The sequence below is a fragment of the Macrobrachium rosenbergii genome, chromosome 20 (assembly GCF_040412425.1).
Source record: "Macrobrachium rosenbergii isolate ZJJX-2024 chromosome 20, ASM4041242v1, whole genome shotgun sequence".
In the NCBI taxonomy this organism is placed as follows: domain Eukaryota; kingdom Metazoa; phylum Arthropoda; class Malacostraca; order Decapoda; family Palaemonidae; genus Macrobrachium; species Macrobrachium rosenbergii.
In genome coordinates this window covers 46606480-46627650 of record NC_089760.1, presented here as the reverse complement: position 1 = coordinate 46627650, position 21171 = coordinate 46606480, and the positions used below count along the sequence as shown (strand labels likewise).

Genomic DNA, 21171 nt, shown 5'->3' with positions numbered 1-21171 from the left:
CGTCAACGAAAGAGTTAGAAGGGAAGGGGTAAATTTACAGGAGGGGGAGGAGAAGTAAAGGAGTTACAGGTCCCAAAATTCAGTTGAATTCACAGCAGAGAGAATAAGTGTCAATGAGCATACTGTACACTCCCTGCAGTGGATCCCAAAGACCCCTACCTCGTCAAGAGGTTGGGATCAGGGTTTACAGTACCTCTTTCATCAACAGGGTACCTGAAATACACAAACGCAATGTGATCAAAAACTTTGATAACTGCTGAGCACGCAAAATAAATTTGATCACGACATCTCATCAATGACTTCTGTAATGTATTTTTCAAATTGTAAAGAGACTTTATAGACACCTGTATGTGTGTGTATATATATTATATGTATATAGTATATATATATATATATATATATATATATATATATATATATATATATATATATATATATATATATATACATATATATACTGTATATTTATAGATGTATACTCATAGAGGTGTATATATATATATATATATATATATATATATATATATATATATATATATATATATATATGCTACAAAAATACATCCACGGGACTTATTCACGGTTATACAATGAGCAAAATGTGGAAAATGTCTTGTATGACCTTACCTGCAAAAACGTCCAAGTTTCTTCTTCGAAGTAGAAAGCAACTTTATTCGGTTGTTTTCGGGTGACTTCTTGGAAGATCTTGGGGACTGAGAAGTCGTTTTTCTGGGCATGGTGAATTTTGAGTTTCAGACGGATATACCGATAGAGGGCTCTGAAATGATAAGAAAAGCTCTTCAGGCCTTCACTTTCCTAGATATAGTTTAACAATTATATTATCTTAACCGTGACATAAATACAAACATACGTAATATATATATACACACACATATATATATATATATATATATATATATATATATATATATATATATATATATATCCACAGTAGCTCACCGAGATAACAGATTAAAGCATCCGAGCCTACCCCGCTATAAAAGAAACTCCGATATATCGTTGTATACACAGTACTGTATATGTGAATGCATGTTTTTGCCATAAAGTCCAGTTATATTTATATCCTGTATCCCTAACCTACTGCAAAGCGCTTATAACTGCGTATGTTAACAGTTCAGTGCTTAATTTAAAGGTTCAAACAAAAATATACCTTAAATTATCATACTAAAAATATTTAATATCAGTTCAAATAAAAATACACCCCAAACCATCATCCCAAAACACCCAAGTCATCTTAGTTACCCTCCTAAAACTGTTACTCAAGTATATACAACCCTAAAGCGCTTATAACAATGATTTACTAATTTTAAAATATTAAAATGAATGTAAACAGAAAAAATATTCGTAAAATGTTTAATATAAATTAAACAAATGTCTTACAGAAGAATGACAACTAATCGAATTAGTTGTTTTTTCTCATAGTGTGCTAAAGTCGTTCAATTTCTTTTTTGCTATAAAGTATATTATATAAACAAACAATACCCGTCCAGTAACATAAAAGCCTTATTATTAACCTTAAGCGTCACCGATGGCATGTCTCGGTCGGCGCATCCCATATCACAACGCCTTCAACAGAGTAACACGCCTTGCAAATTTCAAGGATGGTGTGCTCAAGGCCAACAGAATTCTGTTGGCCTTGGGTGTGCTACTGAGTGATGACTGAATTCAGAGGCGACAGCGAAATGCTCCTCCTCCTCATACAAATTGTAGGAACGTCAGTTGGTAACACTATTTATTAGCGGTAAATGGCAACTGTTTTTGTAGGGAAAAGACAGTGTGACAAGAGGACAACGACCTCCAACTCCCGCTACGCTTATGGCGTTTATTGGTAAACAACTGATTTCTTTTTGTTTGATCCCATTCCCCACCAATATTGAGCGATCTAAAGCGATAAAGCGAAAGAAAAATCTTTTGCCTGAAGAGATATTATCAGTGCTCGTTGCAGAGAATGATGACAACTACGTTAAAGGGAAATAACGGCGCCTTTTCCATAATCAGCACAAAAATTACTTTCTCTCTCTCTCTCTCTGCGCTGCGAGTTCCACGAGCTTTTTTCCATGATAAGGGAAACCCAGTGGAGTTCAATTTACTTTTCGTTCACCCAAAAGGTGTGAAATTTAGTGTTCATGATAAGGAAAACCCCGTGGGGTTTTTTTTTTATTAGTTTTTTGATGACAAAGTTATGGAGCACGTTATGGAACTAACGAACAGATTTTCCATCCAGTTTCAACATGAATATACAGAAAGTTTGCTTACAATATCAAGTGCACTATAATGGTATGACAAATGAAAATGAAGTGAAACAATTCATTAATCTACTGGCTCTGTGTTTCAGTGAATGGCATTCGAAAGAATAATTTTTTCCCCTTTTACGTTTCATGCTTATAATCTTTAGCATATAAAAATACAAAATAAATTATTTCATCTTTTCTTATTCTACATTATTTATTATCCTAACATCTTGTACAAAAATTAATATCAATGTAAAAAAAAAAAACAAATAAGCATAAAAATTAGCATGGACCAAATGTGGCGATACGGGAGCAGCGACGTCTCTTTTAAAGGACGCTTAACAGGTTAATATAAACTGCAGGGCAGTATATAGTACAGTGTCGTCAAGTGAAATTCCAGTGTACTGTAAACATAAACATGTATTCATTTGTGGGTGGTGCGCTTTCTCCCTCACTCAAACTACCAGCATTCCTTTGGCGCCCGATTTGAAAAAATGGTTCAGCGCTCGATCCAGAGGCGAAAACCCTCAAAATTGATATTTCCATTTCCCACCGATATATATATATATATATATATATATATATATATATATATATATATATATATATATATATATATGAAGATAAGTATAAAAGTTTTACCAGACCACTGAGCTGATTAAAACTATTTTTTACGTGAACAATTGCAACCATATAAATAAATTCCTCTAACTTTCATCAGCCGGCGGCGGAATCGAACTTCTGAACTCCCAACTGTTCTCAACAAAGGGCACCTATATGAAGATAAAAAGGGCCATAAAACACTATTTGGTGAAATGTTACTGATGAAATGTTATATATACAAAGCATATGTAGGTGTGGCATTAAGTCTCCGATGGTATGCAGGTGACCGTTTCCCAAGAGGGGGGAAAATAAACAATTCCCTAGTGGTTTTTTCTCTCATTAACTCCCGTTTGGCGATGCGTCTGGTGGCCGTGTTTCCTGGAACAGCTGCTTGAGAAGAAGCCTGAGGATTAACCCGTCGATGTCATCCAATTTCCAATGTCCTCTGACACGTTCATATTGTTGTTCTTTTATGACTTGTATGGCCTAGTGGGCAGCGCCCTTACCTTTCAATTGAAAGACCTGGGTTCGATCTTGATGCGAGTCAGAAATTTATTTCTGTTCCACACGTGATTGTGTGTTGCTTATTTCTATTTTATTCACTCAGAAGGGATAATTCGAATGAAATGCTGTCAATTAGGTCATTGCTGAGTCGGGAAGTTAGGGAAAACATGCTAGTCTGCGAGCAGTTAGCTTGCCCAGGTAATTCCTTGGGTGCAGTTGCCCTCAGGTTCCAACTTCTTTTATGACTTGATTATGCCAATAAAGTATATCCTAATATTAATTTTACTACTGAATATGAAAATGAAAATAGGCTGCCATTTTTAGATGTAACAGTTTTTAAATATGATCATTTTAACACCACGGTTTTTAGAAAGAAAACTTTTACTGGCCTGGGCTCAAATTTTTATAGTAACTGCTTTTATAATTTTAAACTAAACTCCACATCTACGCTCTTTCATAGGGCTTTTAACATGACATCTGATTGGAATCGTTTTCACAGTGAAATAACCTATCTCCACCAATATTTCACTGACAATTGCTTTCCATACAAACTTTTTTACAAACACCTCGGCAAATTTCTAAACAATATCTTCCATCCTAAAATTAAAATACCAACAGTACCAAAATTACAATTATATGCAAGTGTCTCATTTATTCATGACCTAAATTTCTATCGTGAATTGAAGTTGTTAGTCGAGAAATTTTTACCTGCTATTATATTAAAGCTAATACCCTGCAACCCAATGAGTATTAGATCTCTATTTAAACATAAGGAGAAACTTGATCCACTAATGACCTCAGGAGTTGTATATTTATTTAATTGCCCTAGATGTAATCTTGGGAAGTACGTCGGCTCCACACGGAGGTTACTCAAAGTGAGATTGGACTCTCATCGAGGCGTTAGCTATAGAACAGGCGTTAAATTGACTAATCCTGAATTTTCATGTATACATGAACATGCAAAGAAATGTAAATATGACATAAACTACAAAAATTTTAGAATGATAGGCCAAACTCCTAACAAACAATATTTAGCAATCTTGGAATCACTCTTTATTAAACAACTAGTTCCACAGTTAAACACCCAGTCTTCCTCAACACCTCTGTATCTCTCGTGAGTTTAAGTCGAAGCTGAACCCGGCCCGAATTGTCACTCGGTCTGTGCCTTCAGCACCTTATGGTAGTTACTACTCCCTATCCTTTGTACTTTGCTTTTCTATTATTTGTGTGTGTATATATATATGCATATATTTTTTTTAACTTAACTTTAGTCTGAGTTGTTATTTTAAACTTTTAACTTCTATTTTTATAGCTTGAAAATAGGACTTTCGTCCTGAAACGTCGCAGCAACAATAAAGCACTTTGAAAAGGAATAAAGGACTGATCCTTCACCCTAAACCTACTGATGAATATATATATGTATATATGTATTTATACATATGTATTTATATGTTTAGATATGTATATATGTATATATATGTATATATATATATGTATTTATATGTATACATGTTTATATATGTATATATATTTATATATGTATATATCTATGTATATATATTACTAAGAATAGCAAGACTTCGCTAGAAAATTGCTCCCTTTTCTTTTGCGTCTTGTTTGCCGATCAATATTTCGCATGGTCAGAATACAAGGGATTAAAACCGACTGCAGGCCACTCCCTTTAAGTAGATAATTTCTGAGGCAAAAGTGAATCTGTCTGGTTGTCCTTTTCAGGCAATAAACCCCTGTGGGCATCAGCTGAACATGACTCAACACCCCCCTATGTGTTGGACGTGCCCCCTGCCCCATAGGAGGAGATAAAAGCGGAAACCAGACCGAGGTTCGGTCTCACACGTGCGCTGGATGGGATGGAGTAGGGACGACGCCCAAAATCACTGCCATGAGATGCCCTTAGCTACTAACCACCTAGCCTTTCAAAGTATACTTTTCCCCTGTGCAGTCCGGCCCAAAACACATGTTCCCTTGGATGCTAGCCTGACCGATGACCCACTCCATTTGCTTGGCGTTTCGAGAAGTCCCCATCGCCTTGCCCTTTACTGAAGCCCTTGCATCTCACCACGTGGAAGAAACTCGCCCTCAGAAATCGCCAGTCATCCACGGACCGCTTTCTGCGCTGGAACCAATTCTGCCTTACGGTAAAGTACCCTGGAAGACATCCATTCAGTCACGCTTTTCCTCGTAACATTTACTTAATTTGGGTGCCAGTAATCACCGAATCTCTTGTCAAATGTCCGTGCTCCTCGAGTGTCGGCAGTGCTAAGCTATTATTAATTCATCAAAGCCCACTGGCACCCTCAGTGCAGCTTCCAATTCATTATTCTTTTGTCTAGTTTCATTACTGGTGTATAATGTGCATGTCTCTCATTTCAGAGGGACCCTATATCGTGGAAGCTTCTTGGACTGTGTCTGGAATCCCCCCAGGTTCATTCATCCCGTAGGAATCCCCTTCAGGATCAATAATCTACTTGCATTCCTCTTTCCCGTACTAATGTCATTTATGTAAATACAGTATATCCCATGAATAGGTATCTTTTTTCCAGCTAAATTGTATTTGGTAACATTACCATCTTGCAAGGAAATTGAATTATTTTATGTGACATTTTATGGACTTTTTGATTGAATAAATTAGTACTTACATCCTGCTTCCTATTCCTAAGAAATGGAAAAAATAATAGTTGTAATCAATGACATCTGGATTTTATAAAAACAGATTTTATATAGATTTTTGGAAAATGCAAATTTTGCATTCATTTCATAAAGAGAAGGAAATCCAAAGCTAGTTAACATAACAAGCAAATTGAAACCATATATAACGCTCATTTTCACTTCCTGCAAAAGTTAAATGTCAGAGTCACTTTTCATTAATTTTCAAAGATCTGCTGTTAGCATTAATAGCAAAACAAAAATGTTCTAAAAATGATACATAGTATATGTGTGTCTATATATATATATGTATATATATATATATATATATATATATATATATATATATATATATATATATATATATATATATATATATATATATATATATATATATATATATATATATATATATATATATATATATATATATATATATATATATATATATATATAATATATGATATTATAATATATAACCATTCTGTAAAAGTAATATTTGTTCTATGGTTTATAATATATAACCATTCTGTAAAAGTTGTCTATGATTTTTGACATTTTTTTTTTTTTTTTTTTACAGCTATTTCATGTGTTGTGAGCTGTAATGAGGTGACTTTATAATGTTGTAAGTAAATGTTGTACAATGCTTATAAATGCTAGATATTCTTTTGTGTTCATAACATACCATGTTTCGTGGGAGTTAAAGTTTCAGATTCTGTAGAGAGATATTTTGGTAACTAGTTCAAATGAGTACATCCTGTTTGCTGTTTGTTCAGCTAAGCACGTATCCGTCCAGGGGAATCCAGGAGAGATAAGAGATCTGACGAGGGTTGACAGGGTTTTTTGGCCGCAGATCGCTCGCAAATTGGCCTTTGTTTGGACATGTGTCCAGCCAGGAAGTGATCTGCCAATCATTTAGATAAAGGGCCAAACATCTTTCCTTTCCAAGCCAAAGAATACTGTGCTTATTCTGTGTTCCATGTATTCTGTTTGTAGAAGAAGGAATTCTGTATTCTGGGTATTCTAGAATGTAGAAGAAGGGATTCAGGTTATTCTAAGATTTGAAATGACTAACTGGCAGCCCAGGTTTGTAGGTATAACAGGCGATGGTGGACGAGAATTAGTTAGTTAGGAAAGGAATCTGGTAACAGCAAGATCTCTCTCTCTCTCTCTCTCTCTCTCTCTCACCTCACCCTTATGTAGAAGGTTGTGAGATTTTTGGTCACTCCCCCACATAATATAATGTTTTTTGAGAATGATTTAAAAAAATTTGTGTTCTAAAGCCATTGTGAAAAAGTGTGTTTTATAGATTACAAAATGGAGTAAGGTAATGTGCTTATTTACTTGTATTGTATCATGTTTAAAACTGAAGTGCTGTCTTGGTGAAAGATAGCTGTGATGTTAGTAAGAGGTGAGTTTAATCTTTTTAAAAGTGAAGGTAATCTTTTGAAAGATTGATATAATCTTTAAACATACTCTGTCTTAGTGAAATTGCTGTTGGTATATTTATTTCTGCACATTCCTTCCTTATATGTCCATGTTTTCATATTATTATCATATGCTCATATGTTTATAATTTCACAGTGTTTCCTGAAGTTTGTGTTGGTGATTAATTAGTGTTTTGTTGGTGTTGATTTCAATGAATACTTACGCTGATTTCAATTACTAAGATTTACATTATACTCTGGAGTGAGTGTTAATCATTTGAATGTTGATTAATTCAATTGGTTTCTTGATAAATTAAAGTTTTGTGAGCTAATCTTGGTTAAGAAATACTTAAATCTTACACTGTTGTCAAATAATAGTAAACCATTTTGAGATAGTGAACTCTACTCGTAACTTTTCAACTTAGAAATAAACTTGTCTGTTTAAAGTTTTAAAAGCACAGTGTTTCATTTTGACCACCAGTGATTAGAGATATTTGTGTGTGTATTCAAGGTAAGTGATATATCTGACTAGTTCTCCTTTGTATTTACCAAAGTGAAGTAGAACCAGGGGAGCAATTTATAGTTTTGATGGAGTGATGCCCTTTTTCCCCTAGTCTGTTTATAGAAGATCAGTTGTTACCTCACCCATAACTTGATAAATTTAGATTGATTTTTCAAGTGTTAAGCAAGTTTTAAGGGATCACTGTATCTTTAGAGTATTCAGTCGCAATATTATTGTTAAGAGGTTTCAAGTATCTGGTTGAAGTGAGGTAAATTTTTTGTCTTAATGTTTTGTGTAATAATCAGGCACTTGATCACTTTGTGACAATATATATATATATATATATATATATATATATATATATATATATATATATATATATATATATATATATATATATATATATATATATATATATATATATATACATGATGTTGCCTTGTAATATGTATATCATGCGATATTTTGATATATTTACTCATATTTATCATGTGTTATATGTAATGATAGTGATTATTGAAGTGTCATGTTTAGTTTGGCATCAGATCTCAAAGGGACTAGTGATTTAAATAACTTAATAGCATAATTTAGAATTGATAATACAATTTTAACAGTAACATAGTATGAGCAACATGTGTGTGTGTGTTCAGCGAAGACTTGTTTAATTTCAGTTGTCATCAGTTGAGATAAGAGAGAGCACTTTGTATTGAGCTAATGTGAGGACAGTTTGGAATAACAATTGCCGATTCATTCAGGAAATCAACTCATCTTGTTTATATAACATGTCAATCATAATTAGCCGATTGCAATATGTTTCGATTGTGTAAAGATTTCTGTAAAAGATTCGTCCTGTACAAAAAGAGTACGAGTGATTTCACAATGTTACATACATGGCTCTGATCACGTACGCCCCTTTGAGAAAAAGAGTAACATGTCCTGATAGCGTTCAAAACGTTTTGCTGGGATGACGTCACTTTCCTTCTAGAAATTTCTCTTTTGGTATCTCGCACCCAAAATGCTTTAATGACATCACCTCCCTGCTTCTAGAACTTTTCTTTTGTATCTCGTAACCAAAACGTCTTAATGACGTTTTGCTGGGATGACGTCACTTTCCTTCTAGAAATTTCTCTTTTGGTATCTCGCACCCAAAATGCTTTAATGACATCACCTCCCTGCTTCTAGAACTTTTCTTTTGTATCTCGTAACCAAAACGTCTTAATGATGTCATATACTTGTTTCATGTGCTACTGGAATTCTGAAATCTGTTCCATTCTCATTTTTGAGACCGATCAGTTTGGTTCCCTCTCTCTCTCTCTCTCTCTCTCTCTCTTGTTCTTAAAAAGATATTACTTTTAACGTAGTATATTTGTGGTCACTGATACTAGTATTAACTTTTGAGATCTGAATTTAGTAAAATTATTTCATTTGTAACGGCGCCTGGTAAAAAAGTGTTTTGTGAAATTAGCGCAGCTGCAAAGGATTTTACAAAGGTTTTCACAAGTTTGTGTAAGGAAACGTGAATTTTACTTATTAATACCATGGTATAATAACTTAGGAAATTTTGCCTTAGTGAAATTATTGATAAATCTTATGTGTATTTTTTGTGTGTTTTCTCTGATTGCAATCTCTTCATATTTTCACATTTTTTTTATGTTTTTGATGTAACGTTTATCTACATAGCATTTAAAATATTTCATGGTAATTTAACATTGCATCCTTGATTTAATTTTTCATTTATTAAGATTTTCTTTTCAAATTTTGACTATTTCTTGATAGTTTAAATTTTGCTTGATTAATTTAAATTCCTGATAAAGTGTTTGTGAATTAGTTTTGTTTCATAATTTAATTCAAGAATTAATTAAGTTTTGTGTTATTTTCAAGTAATAGTAAATTTTTCAGATTGTGAATTCTACCTATAAATTTTGAATTTAAAAATAAATTTTTGTATTTAATATTTTTTTAAAAGTCTTTCATTTACTGACCACCAGTGAATAGGATTAATTGTGTGTACATAAGGCAAAGTGATAAAGATGTTCTGTTCTTTTAGTTTTGCTAAAGTGAGTTAAGACCAGGGAAGCAGTTAAAGTTATTTTGATGGAGTGATGCCCTTTTACTCTACATAGGATATTTCTTGTTTAACTGTTGATACCTCACACATATTCTGATAAACTTAGTTTGGTTTTTCAAGTGATTAATAAGTTTTTTAAGGGATCACTGTTACCTTTAGAGTACTCAGTTGTAATTCTTATTGTTATGAGAGTTCAGGTATCTGGCTGAAGTGGGGTATATTTTTGAATTTTGAGATTAGTTGTGTAATAACCAGGTATAACTAATTGTATATATATATATATATATATATATATATATATATATATATATATATATATATATATATATATATATATATATATATATATATATATATATATATAATTGTATATATACACACACACACACACACACACACACATACACACACACACACACACACACACACATATATATATATATATATATATATATATATATATATATATATATATATATATATATATATATATATATATATATATATATATACAGTAAAAGTCTGATAATTTTAAGGGCAATGTACAAAGTGTTGGACGAAAAGATATGGCAACCCTGATGTCGACATGTGGCATCCAGTACGACGTACGTCATGTACCTGGCAACCCCACAGCATGCACAGTATTCAGACTGTCATGTGTGTCAGCAGCCATAAAAGGAAGCTCCCAGACTCTCAGGTCAACAGTCTCTTACCCACGACCTGTACATGACTGACCTCCACTGCTATCCTCACTGTGCCCTTTGTTGGATCATCACGATGCTGAAAACGTTGTCAAGGTTGTTACATAGAAGGTTGTGCCATACAAGGATGTCTCCCCTAGTACCTCTGCAGCAGCAATCCAATGCCATGGTTCTTTGCCTTCTTCTGCTGATGACCCCAGTCTGCAGCCCCTTCAGCAAGCCGCCAAAGAATAGTCTCCGTCGACATCATTGGCCCCAATTGACCTCGAGGAGGAACCCTTGACCCTGGAACTCGGGGATGAGGCCGAGGTCAAGTTTGAGGTGGAAGTCCTTGGCGATAATGATGAGTCGATGATGGCTGCAGAGAGGGGTCCGGGCAACAACGTCGGAAGAAAACTCGTGTGTTTGTGTCAGACGACCAGAAGAGGATTCAGGGGAATGGCTGCAGCAGCACCCCTTTCTGTATGACAGGGGCCTTGCTGAATTCAAGGAGGTGGCAAGGAAGGTGCAACTCCTGGGAGAAAAGGCCAAGTCCCTCAACAAGCCTTTGACAGGAGCGCAGCTGAGCACGTGGTTAAAGTTGATCAGAACCAGGTATGGGTGGCTGACCAGGACCAAGAGTGGCCAGGCAGCAGTGAGGGACCTGACGGACAGGGCAAGGTGGATCCTAACAACGTTTAGCTTCTTTGGGAAACATATTGTCCATCACAAGCCGAAGACCCTTGGATTGAAAGAGGTAATTGTTCTGCCCTGTATTAGTTTCATATGTTGTTTTTTTCCTGATTATTAAATAACTCAAGTTTTCATGTTTCATATATGCCGTTTCCAAAATTATTAATACATTTCCCTTTTTCTTTCCCTATAGTCTGCTGATGCTGGTGCTGCCCTTCCTGATGCCCCTGACAACGTTGATGCTGCTGATGGGGATGATGACGAGGTTAGCATCATCCCCGCCATCGAGGAAAGGAGGCCTAAGAGAAGAAAGTCTGACCCCGAACGTTAGCTGACTGAAGACTCCATCCTTAAGAAGGTTAATATTTCATTATTTTCAATCTTGAAACTTAAAACAAACATGTTGATTAACATTTATAAAATATTTGATTTTTATAATGTTAACTACTATATAGATATTTTTTGTCTGATTTTTTCTTGGTTTTCATTTCTGCAATGAAATATATATTACTTTTGTGTATAGGCTAATATTTTTTTCAATTTTTTTAGGTGATTGAAAATGCCAAAGCAGCCAAGAAGGCGCTTATGAATCAGATACAGCCAAATCCCAAAGAGGCCTACTGGAATCGCCACCTGAAGAAGGTTGCGAAGGATTGCGCGGAGATTGACCTGCAAACGGAGGTTGGGTTTCTTGTGCAGAGACTATAGAAGGCAACGCAAGAAGGAGACTGAAAGCAAGTTTCGATCTTTTCCCAAGCACCACATATTTGTTTTGGGAAATGGACCAAGATACATTGTCAACCACATCTTTCGTGCCTCAGCCTGCACCTTCAACATCCTTCATGCCTCAGCCTCCTGCTCCTTCAACATCCTTTGTGCCTCAGCCTCCTGCTCCTTCAACATCGTTTGTGCCTCAGCCTCCTGCTCCTTCAACATCCTTTGTGCCTCAGCCTCCTGCTCCTTCAACATCCTTTGTGCCTCAGCCTCCTGCTCCTTCAACATCCTTTGTGCCTCGGCCCCCTGCTCCTTCAACATCCTTTGTGCCTCAGCCTCTTTCTCCTTCAACACTGCCATCACTTCTGACACTGCTGAGTTTCAGCCAAGTTGCCAGTGACAGTTTCCTAGAGGATGCAAATGGCATTTGATCGCTGTTTATATTTTGTAATAGGATAATATGACAGTAATACATGCAGTATGATTAAATATAGTAAAACAAAAGTGTTTTGAAAAAACTGGATCCATTTTTTCCCGACAATCCCTCGCAACATTCAGGATATGCGAACAGAAGGGAGAAGTGGGCGGCAGAGTTCGTGGTTCTCATTTGTCTATAAGTATGCTCAAGAAAAATTCGTGTCATTCAGTTTGACGGCACAAGCAGTGTTGTGAATATTAAAAAGGCTCTCTTTTTGAGACATAAAAATAAAATTTGGACGAACTGACCGATGCAGAATCTTTGAGTGGCAATGCGAAGTGAAGATGGACCATGCAAAATTTCCCTGTCTCTTTCTCCCAGGGTACCACCAGAGGTAGGCTCATTTAATCACTGTGCCTATCAGAACTAGTGCGCCGGAGGTAAAAATTTCCGACAGACAGTTTTATCAAAATTCTCATTATTCTCAATACAACTATTATTCGATTTTTGCAAATGGATATCTGTCAGTGTAACAACCTAACCGGGGCAATAGTCAGTCTCTCTCTCTCTCTCTCTCTCTCCATTTCATCGACCACAATACTTATGATGATGCTACCATCCTCCATCAAAAAATTCCAGTTTTTAGGATTCCGGATGAAGGATTGTAAACCTGTACCGAGATAAAAACCAAATCGAGAAACAGTTAACTGAAGTGTTTACCATAACTATCAAGTAGTCTAGTTGTTAAAACTTGTCGATTCCCAATGGTGGCTTCCGTAAGTAAAAATAAATACATTTTTATTCATCCTTCATGCAATGGAGATCTTAGAAAGAATACCAGTAAATTAAAGCTGCAGGTTATAGCTGAGGCTGAATAAAATGAATGACGAGCAGGCGAAAGTGATGTCCGGAACTGGCAAAATCACACTTACTGCTTATACAATCAAGTAATGTGCACATTTTAAAACCAACTTGAAATTAATATTGGGAAATGATCACTGGTGTGCAAGTCATGAACTGTATTCCAATCTACTCTGTCTACTACACTTGAGGCACAGGAGTTAAGTTAAGTCTACTGAGGAAAATGTTCCACGTGTTTTTGAAAAATATGTGCTGATTTCATAATTTATACAGCACATGTGATTTGAGTTCATGAATTCTTCTACCTTACTTCCTGTTCTATTTGAGGTTGTACAATTACAGTTCCTTGTCGGGTTGTGAGCATTAAAATCACCTACTATTAATGTAGGTTCCCTGGCATTGTTAAGTAATTCTTCAAGTTTATCAGTGTTGTAATTTTTATTAGGTTGGTAGTATAAATTATAAATTACATAATTACAGTTTTTTTATTCTTTTATTTTAATTCCGGAGGCCCTCCTGAAGCTGGAGTTCGACGCTAGGTGTTGGCTGAGCCGTGCAATGAACGCCTTGTGCATGGCAGAGGCGACATCTGTGCTGTATGCAGATGAACCCTTTTTCCAGGTCTTAACTAAATCTCTGCTGGCGGGATTCCAAGCAGACCTGTTTGACTTTACAGTAGCAAGGACGAACTGTCGCAAACATATTTTTGCGGACGCCACTATTAGGCACGAGCCTAATAAACTGATGAAAAGCTCGATTTGGGGGCTAATTTATTCCCGAGGACGAGGTGAACAATGTCCTGGCGGAAGCAACCAGGCCAACCAGAGCCTCCGCTCCCGGTGGGGTATTCCGCCAAACGTAAAATCTCAGAGTCCTCCGGTTCCCATGGCAGGTAGGGAAAAGATATAAGAAGTTTAGGAGGCCACAAACCCCAACCGTAGTTCAGGCTGTACCAGTCTCACCGGTCGGTCAGCCTTCCACCTCAAAGGCCCAACCCCAACAGTTTGTGCTAGTGCAGCCGGCACAGCATTCCCTTGCCTCCCCCACCTTTGTGACGTCTCCGGCGTACAATCCATCCTATGAAAGCCATGGTTCCTTTCGTGGCTTCAATAAAAATGCAAGGGGAAGCAGAGCAAGGGCTGCCTTCAGAGGCAAGGCTGCATTGCGGTCCCTCTCCCGGGGAAGAGGCGGCCGGGGCAGAGGAAGTAAACCTTCCCCTTCCCAATGAGAAGATTCAGGTAAGCGGGAGGCTTTACCTGTTTCGGAATCAGTGGACCCTTCAGCCCGTGGGCCCATAGTATAGTCTCCAAGGGACTGGGTTGGAGTTGGGTCAAGGACCCACCACCTCGGGTCAGGTTCCATCAAACCCCTTCACAAGCCCTGCGGGACTTCGCGAAGGAACTACTCCAAAAACGGGCCATAAAGAAAGTGAGGCACCTGAAATTCCAAGGCAGACTGTTCAGCGTCCCCAAAAGGCTCCGCTCAACAAAGAGTAATCTTGGATCTGTCTCTGTCTCAACCTTTACATACAATGCGACAAATTTCGCATGCTTACAATCTCAGGTACGGACTCTACTTCCTCGTGGAGCCGTCACCACGTCTATAGATCTTTCAGACGATACTATCACGTCCCGATTATGAAACTTCTCTCTTACCTAGGATTCAGACTGGGAAGGCAAGCTTATGCATTCAGAGTCATGCCATTCGGGCTCAACATAGCGCCCCGAATATTCACCAAGCTGGCAGAGACAGTAGTACAGCAGTTACGGTCCCGGGGGATCATGCTAGCCGCATACCTAGACGACTGGATAATCTGGGCATCCACCATCGGGGGATGCCGGAGAGCTACAGCCATAGTGATCGAGTTTCTGGAGTCCCTAGGCTTTCAGATAAACAGGGAGAAATCCCGTCTAACTCTGGAGGCTCGGTTTCAGTGGCTAGGTATCCAGTGGGACCTAGACTCAGACTGTCTCTTCTGCCAGCCAAAAGGAGAGTGATAGCCAAGGCTACCAGGCAGTTCCTCAAGTGCAGGAAAGCTTCTTGCAGGACTCAGGAGAGGATCCTGGGTTCTCTTCCGTTCGCATCTGTCACAGATCTGCTGCTGAAGGCAAAACTGAAAGACATAAACAGACTGTGGCGGAGACGAGCCAATATCAAACTCAGGGACAAGGTGTCTCTGGTCCCTCCAGTTTTGAGAAAAAGACTCCGGCCGTGGTCAACAGTCAAGGGTCTGTCAAAATCGGTGCCCCTTCAATTTCCTCCTCCATCACTAGTAATTCACACAGACGCTTCATTAAGCGGCTGGGGAGGATAATCAAGACAAAAAAGTACAAGGAACATGGTCCACAATGTTCCGCCAGTTCCATATCAACATCCTGGAAGCAATGGCAGTGTTTCTGACTCTGAAAAGGCTTCGTCCTTCCAAACAGATCCATATCAGGCTGGTTTTGGACAGTGCAGTGGTGGTACACTGTATAAACAGGGGAGGCTCCAAGTCGAGTCGTATCAATCAAGTGTTGATAGCCATCTTCTCTCTGGTGGAAAAGCACAAGTGGCACCTATCAGCCACTCATCTTGCAGGGGTCCGGAATGTCATTGCGGACTCTCTGTCCAGGTCAACTCCGCTGGAGTCGGAGTGGTCTCTGGACAGAGCCTCGTTCGATTGGATTTGCCTTCAGGTTCCAGGTCTCCAGGTAGACTTGTTTGCCACGGAGAACAACCACAAACTTCCTTGTTATGTGGCCCCCAACCTGGACCCTCAAGCTCATGCCACAGATGCAATGACATTAGACTGGAACAAGTGGCAGAGGATCTACCTGTTCCCTCCGGTAAACCTGCTGCTGAAAGTGCTGCACAAACTCAGGTCTTTCAAGGGGCAGGTGGCTCTGGTAGCTCCCAATTGGCCGAAGAGCAGCTGGTACCCTCTTCTGCTGGAGCTGAAATTCAAGTGTCATCTGTTACCCAGACCCAAACTGACACAAGTAGTACAAACGCGGACTGTGTCAGCTTCCTCAAGAATTCTGAATGCCCTGGCTTTGTGGACTTTATGAAATTCGCCGCTCAGAGATGGCGGATATAGACCCAGTTAACACTCTGTTCTTGGAATCAGATAAAAGAGAATCTACTCTCAGGCAGTACGATTCAGCAGTTAAAAAACTGGCATCTTTCCTTAAACATTCTGAAGCTCAGGTTATGACCGCAAATTTGGCAATCTCTTTCTTTAGGTCATTGTTTGAAAAAGGTCTAGCTGCAGCTACAATTACCACAGCTAAGTCAGCCTTGAAGAAAGTATTTTTGCATGGCTTCAACATTGACCTAACAGACTCATACTTTTCATCAATCCCAAAGGCATGTGCTCGTCTGAGACCAGCAACCCGTCCTCACACGGTTTCTTGGTTTCTTAACTATGTTTTGAAACTAGCATCAGAAACTGATAATTATAACTGTTCATATTTGAGTCTGTTAAGGAAGACGTTGTTCCTAATTAGCTTAGCTTCCGGTGCTAGGATATCGGAACTGTCCGCTCTCTCTAGAGGCGTTAATCATGTAGATTTCCTCCCGTCAGGAGAAGTTCTTCTTTCCCCAGACCAAAGTTTCCTAGCAAAGAATGAAGACCCTCAGGATAGGTGGTCTCCTTGGAAGGTTGTTCCTCTTCCACAGGATCCATCCTTGTGCCCAGTCACTACACTGAGGGCTTACTTAAGGAGAACTTCTCAAGTTTTGTCTGGTCCTCTTTTTATCAGGGAAAAAGGTGGGACACTTTCCTTAAAAGCTATCAGACAACAGATTTTATACTTCATTAAACAAGCTAACCCAGATTCAGTAACCAAGGTACATGATATCCGGGCAGTGGCAACCTCCACAAACTATTTCTACAATATGAATTTTGATGACCTAAAAAAGTATACGGGTTGGAAATCTCCATCAGTGTTTAAGCGCCACTATCTTAAATCACTGGAAGCTCTGAAGTTCCCTACAGTGGCTGCAGGAGTATTATCCCTCCCTCCTAGTTAGTCTTTCTCCCATTCCCCTCCCGCCTGCCTGCCTCATTTGCTTTCCCTGCCATCTTCTCCTGGGCCACGCATGCTTCACATCCTGGCCCTAGTTTATGTATATATAATTGTACCTGTTTTGTGGTGTTAGGTTTAAGTGGATTTGTAAATTTTCTTTGTGTTAGTCTTAAGTTTGAGTACTGTTAATTGTCTATGTTTTATGGTTACCTTAAGTTTTGATACTATCTGTTCAGAACCTTGTTTTGTCCACAAAGATTCTTAGTCTTAAGTTTAATGTTTAACTTATATTTCTCTGCTGCTGAGATAATTAAATTAGGCTTAAGTAATGGTGCCTTTATTTATCTCTACCTTTTATTTGTCACTTATAATCTTTCACCTTGCTTGGTATGATTCTCTGATACAATTTCACTGGCGGACACAGGTCCGAAGCTCAGAAAAGGGATTTTGACAAAGGAAAAATCTATTTCTGAGGGAGGACCTGTGTCACCTGGGTGACCCTTCCAGCTTATTCACTTTCCCCTAGTAGGCATACCAAGCTAGTTGTGTGGGTGCTAACCTGGAATGAGGGTAGGTGGCGCTCAGGTCGTCAGGTACAGGCCGGGTGAGTTGCGTTGAAACGGCTCGTTGGGTTAACGGACTCTTCTCAAAGTTAGGTCCTGTGGTAGTGGACAAATTATGACATCGCTCTGAGGGTAGTAACCTCAGCATTCCCATTGGCTTTCTTTCTTTCTGGTATATTTAGCAATATTTATACCTAGAAATGTGTGCTCAAGGGACATTTCACCGGGTGACACAGGTCCTCCCTCAGAAATAGATTTTTCCTTTGTCAAAATTCCTTTTTTAAGGATAATTCTTGACCTTCAAATTTTATTTTTGCGATTCTCAACGTTTCTCTGTTACTTTGTCTACTGGCTTTGTTGTATTTTTCACAGTTTAGCACGTTGTTGTACCTCTTTTTAAGAGAATCCAGCAATATATTATTTTCTATTGGTTCTTCTTTATTATTCTTACTGTCATGTTTTTCATTTGTACCTTTATATTATCAATGTTTGTTATGCTCATATTTTTGGATTGATTTTTTGTTGTTGTTTCTGTCAACCACATCTGGTCTTTAATTTGCCTGAATGACATTTCAGAGGTAGGGTGTCTACTCAGTAAGTAATTTTCTAATTTTAAAGAGATATTTTTTGTCCACTTCTAAGGTCAACCCATGACCAACTTCCAAAGTGTGTCAAGGTCGGGTCATGCCCGTATCTAGTTCTTCTTTGCCTTCTGTAGGGTATTAATGTATTAATACCATCTTTATTTATTTGAAGTGAGTTTTCATCTGAGCTGTCCATAGTCAAGCCAGAAGTCGTTAGGTAGGTTTGTTTTCTTCGCTTCGCCATTTAATGAATAATATAAATTTCGTCCAGGATGAGGTCCCTCTAACCAGGGAGGCCCAACTGGGGAAGGAGCAATACTGTTACCCACAATGGTAACAGTCCTGGAATTCTCACCTGGATATACACCCAAACCTCAGTGCCTTAAGGGTTGTCAGTCCATCGAGATCGGACCCAGCACTGAGGGCATGATTTGCCTTAAAAATTTCACCTCGCTTTAACCACGTCGGGTACTCTAGTTTTACGAGTGGGGTGGCATGCCTTCCATCTCCACCCTCCATCAAGTTAAAAGAGCAGTGAATTTTGTAATCCAATACCATGCCAAGGTTGTAAATGAAAGAGGAAGAAGGGAAGGGGAAAATTTATAAGAGGAGTACAGGAGTTACAGGTCTTGATGTTCAGTTGAATCCACAGCAGAGATATAGGCATAAAGGAGCATACTCCCTGCTGTGGATCCCCACAGCCCCCACCTCATCAAGGGGTTGGGATCAGGGGGATCCCTTACACAATGGCATTCACACATGGTATGGAAAATTCTGGTCAAATTCCCTTAAAAACTGCTAATTATGTGAGGTTTCAATAAAAAAAATTATTTATACATGTCAAGTTACAAAGCAAAAGGGGAGAGGGAATACTCAAGGTTCTCCCTCTGAGTGCAATTCCTCTGGTCCCAGGGCCAGGAGGGCAGGCTCCAACTCCTGCAACTACCTGACTCTGTTCCAATGTATGTTTCCTCCTCAGCAATTGGTTTTACCTTGCAGTGTTCCCCTTTCCATTGTTCTTGTCTCTTCTCTCCTCCCAGATGACGGAGCCATCCCCCTGCTGACATTGCACCTGTAAGTTATCTACTGTGGATGAACAACCCACCAAGGAGAGAAAGAGAAAGGGGGGTAAAACTCTGGCTGGCGTCAAGATCGAGAGCGAATCATCTGGCTCGACTCCTCTTCTGTTAGGAAGTGTGCGCACGCTCTCTCTCTCTCTCTCTCTCTCTCTCTCTCTCTCTCTCTCTCTCTCTCTCTCTCGGGGATTTAGCTGGGGGATTCTCAAACCTTCCCAAAGGATGTCTACCCTCCCTACATTGTTGTACCTTCTCCATCTGTCTGGCACAGGTGCTGAAGGCTGAAACACTGGAGGGCATGGAGAAGGACTAAGAATCGGTTCCCTAGAGGGACTGCCCTTCTCACAATGCCTCTTCTCATAGAGAGACCATTGCAGCAAGCCAACCCACACATTCGTCACATGTGGCCCCTCTTTTGCACTCTCATCTCTGACATGAAAAACACAGAGAATGCAAGTCTACCGCAGTAAGTGACACAAATTCACTACATAAAGATGGAAACTGTCTTGGTGTGTGGTTGTTGCTGACCTTCATCTTGCGCTAGTTGAGATTTGTTTTGTGTGTCACATGTTTGTGCCTTTGTTTGCTTTCACTGCAGCATCTTGCCTTTCAGTCCCTTAACCTCCAGTGCAGTGTATAGTTGCTTTTGTGCTGAAGGGTGGCATTTCAGTGCTTTTTGCCTAGTGTGACCCAGCAATGGAGGCTCTCCACTGTGTCAGAAACACAGAAGTGTGACTGTGCAAACATGCTATGGATGCTGCACAGCACACTAGGTTACACAAAGGAGATCGCCCACATTGCTGGGTCACACTAGGCAAAAAGCACTGAAATGCCACCCTTCAGCACAAAAGCAACTATACACTGCACTGGAGGAGGTTAAGGGACTGGAAAGGCAAGATGCTGCAGTGAAAGCAAACAAAGGGCACAAACATGTGACACACAAAAGCAAATCTCAACTAGCGCAAGATGAAGGTCAGCAACAACCACACACCAAGACAAATGAGAAAATGGAAGAGCTAACCCAGCTCAGGTCACAGGTGACTCATAGTCTATCCATTAGGCATTTGTTTTTTTATTCAAGTCAGCAGACAGTCACAGTGCACTTTGCACTGGGGACTCCATCTATGAAAGCATAGGCTTGTATTCCCATCGGAACAACTATACACATCTATAAACTGGACCTACTAGATACAAGGTACTGACTGGAGATGTGAAACCAGAGAACCTAACTGAGAGCAATAGTTCTTAAAGAAAGGAAAGTTGATACAAACACAAGGGAAAAAGACAAAAGTAAAAAGAGCCATCCAGCAAGATCAGGGCTACACAGCTCTCTCCAACGAATCACTGATCGAAATACACGCAGAAAACAAATCCTGAGATTGCATTTTAATACAGAGTGAATAATCTTCAGTGAAGAATCCTGCTGATCCTAAAGTAGAAACAAATAAACAAGACTGTATGTTCCAGATAACCCTGATATTGATACGGCTTCACAACATACATTAAAATAAACATACAACTGTTATTACATCTGAATGTGCATGCTTATGTG

The 21171-nt window shown here is 38.7% G+C and overlaps 1 protein-coding gene across 6 annotated transcripts in view; it reads right to left on the bottom strand.

Moving 5' to 3' along the window:
* Positions 1-21171, bottom strand: part of LOC136849333 (long-chain fatty acid transport protein 1-like) — a 596150-nt gene that overhangs the window by 440643 nt on the left and 134336 nt on the right. For all 6 annotated transcript variants that reach the window (XM_067122695.1, XM_067122697.1, XM_067122692.1 and 3 more), the window contains one exon: positions 628-778. In XM_067122695.1, coding sequence (XP_066978796.1) covers positions 628-778 — 151 coding nt within the window. The remainder of the gene's footprint in view (positions 1-627; positions 779-21171) is intronic.